Source organism: Solanum tuberosum, unplaced genomic scaffold (genome assembly GCF_000226075.1).
Source record: "Solanum tuberosum cultivar DM 1-3 516 R44 unplaced genomic scaffold, SolTub_3.0 scf00179, whole genome shotgun sequence".
Taxonomy (NCBI): Eukaryota; Viridiplantae; Streptophyta; class Magnoliopsida; order Solanales; family Solanaceae; genus Solanum; species Solanum tuberosum.
The window spans coordinates 1,112,544-1,114,194 of NW_006239105.1; the positions used below are offsets into that span (position 1 = coordinate 1,112,544).

The 1,651-nt window shown below is 33.4% G+C and overlaps 1 protein-coding gene across 1 annotated transcript; it reads left to right on the forward strand.

Moving 5' to 3' along the window:
• Nucleotides 1–1,214: 1,214 nt before the first annotated feature.
• LOC107061930 (agamous-like MADS-box protein AGL62) lies at nucleotides 1,215–1,583 on the forward strand. The gene has a single exon (XM_015311978.1). The coding sequence runs from the start codon at nucleotides 1,215–1,217 to the stop codon at nucleotides 1,581–1,583; it is 369 nt and encodes a 122-aa protein (XP_015167464.1).
• Nucleotides 1,584–1,651: the final 68 nt, after the last annotated feature.

Sequence of the window (1,651 nt, forward strand, 5' to 3'; positions counted from 1 at the left end):
TACTTTATTGTATATATTTAAAACTACTCCTATATTTGTCATAAACTAATTCCCTTCTATCATAAGCCTTAAATAAATGTGAAAATGTCTACTAGAAATCTGCAAATTTTCCATCAGGACATTATATACAATATGAGATTTCTGTCGGAACAATGCGGTATATTAAAATCAAAAAGTGATTAAGCGAAAAACCTTTCCAATTCGAGCACTAAACTGCGGTATAAATAATAATAATATTTATAAATTCAAACGCCCTCATATGCTTGATGTGATACATTGTAGGTCTCTAAATGATGATTGACTAGGAAAATTCAATTGTAAATGCAAAATTCGTGTTACTATTAAAACATTAAGGGGTCGTTTGGTGTGACGGATAAAGACAAATAATCCTAGGATAATTTTTTAGTACCCATCAATTCTTTGTTTGGTTACAAAGTGTGGGATAACTTATTCCAGGATTATTAATTATGACTGAGATAACTTATCCCTACTTGTGGGTGGTGTACTAATCCCGGAATATGTTATCCCGGGATAAAAATGTAAAATAACAAAATTACCCCCTTAAACCCACTGTTATAAACAAACAATTTATTCTTAGAGGGTATTTTTGTTAACACACAACTTACTCTTAGAAATTATGTCATGCATATTTGACAAACCAAACAACCAATAAGAAATAATCTTAACATAACTAATACTATCATAACTTATCCCAACATAACTTATCCCAACATAACTTATCCCATCATATTTAATCCCAAGATAACTTGTCTTCAAACCAAATGACCCCTAAGGGTTTTATTAATCATTTAATATATATATTTTTTAAAATGTTCTCAAATAAAATGGCAGTCAAGTGCAATCCAATAACATAATTCTAATTAAGGAAAATATTTATCCTCTAATTATGATAATAAGATCTATATCTACCGAGACAAAGAATGAAGGGAAGTGAATCTATGATAATAAGGTCTATATCTACCGAGACAAAGAATGAAGGGCAAGTGAATCTAATGTTTTTCATTTTCAATACTTTTCTTCAATGCAAAAAGGAAAGAACATAAATTTCTAGGCTCCCCAAGTTATCTTAAAACACAATTTCCTATATAAAGTTGTTGGTGTTAAGACCAAAACTCACAATTTTACTTTCACAATTTCTTAGTAATAGTTTATAGATTACAAGAAAAATCAGCAAGGGTCCTCAAAGGGTTGACATGGTGAAAATCAAGAAGGCAAGTAACTTAGGAGTTACGTTTTCTAAGCGTCGTGTTGGTCTGTTCAAAAAGGCTAGTGAACTTTGTACGCTATGTGGTGCTAAAATTGTCATTGTGATATTTTCCCTCGACGGCAAAAATGTGTTCTCCTTTGGTGACCCTAGCGTGGACAGGTTGGTGGAGAGGTTCCTTGGGAGGAACCTCCCTCCAGCAAATAACGATGTCCACAATCAACAAATCGTGGCTTGTAGAGAAGCTGGTATTCGTGAGCGCAATACCAAGCTCATGAACCTCAAGGGGGTTCTCCAGATGGAGAAAAATTGCGGAGAATCCCTTCGAGAAATTAGGAAGAGAGCTGATGGTGTATAGTGGGAATCTTCTATCGAAGAACTTAACTTATTCCAACTTCAACACTTGAAGAAGGCATTGGAAATTCT

What these genes read in the sequence shown, in the direction of transcription:
- LOC107061930 (XM_015311978.1), top strand. Translation starts at nt 1,215, where the DNA reads ATGGTGAAAATCAAGAAGGCAAGTAACTTAGGAGTTACGTTTTCTAAG.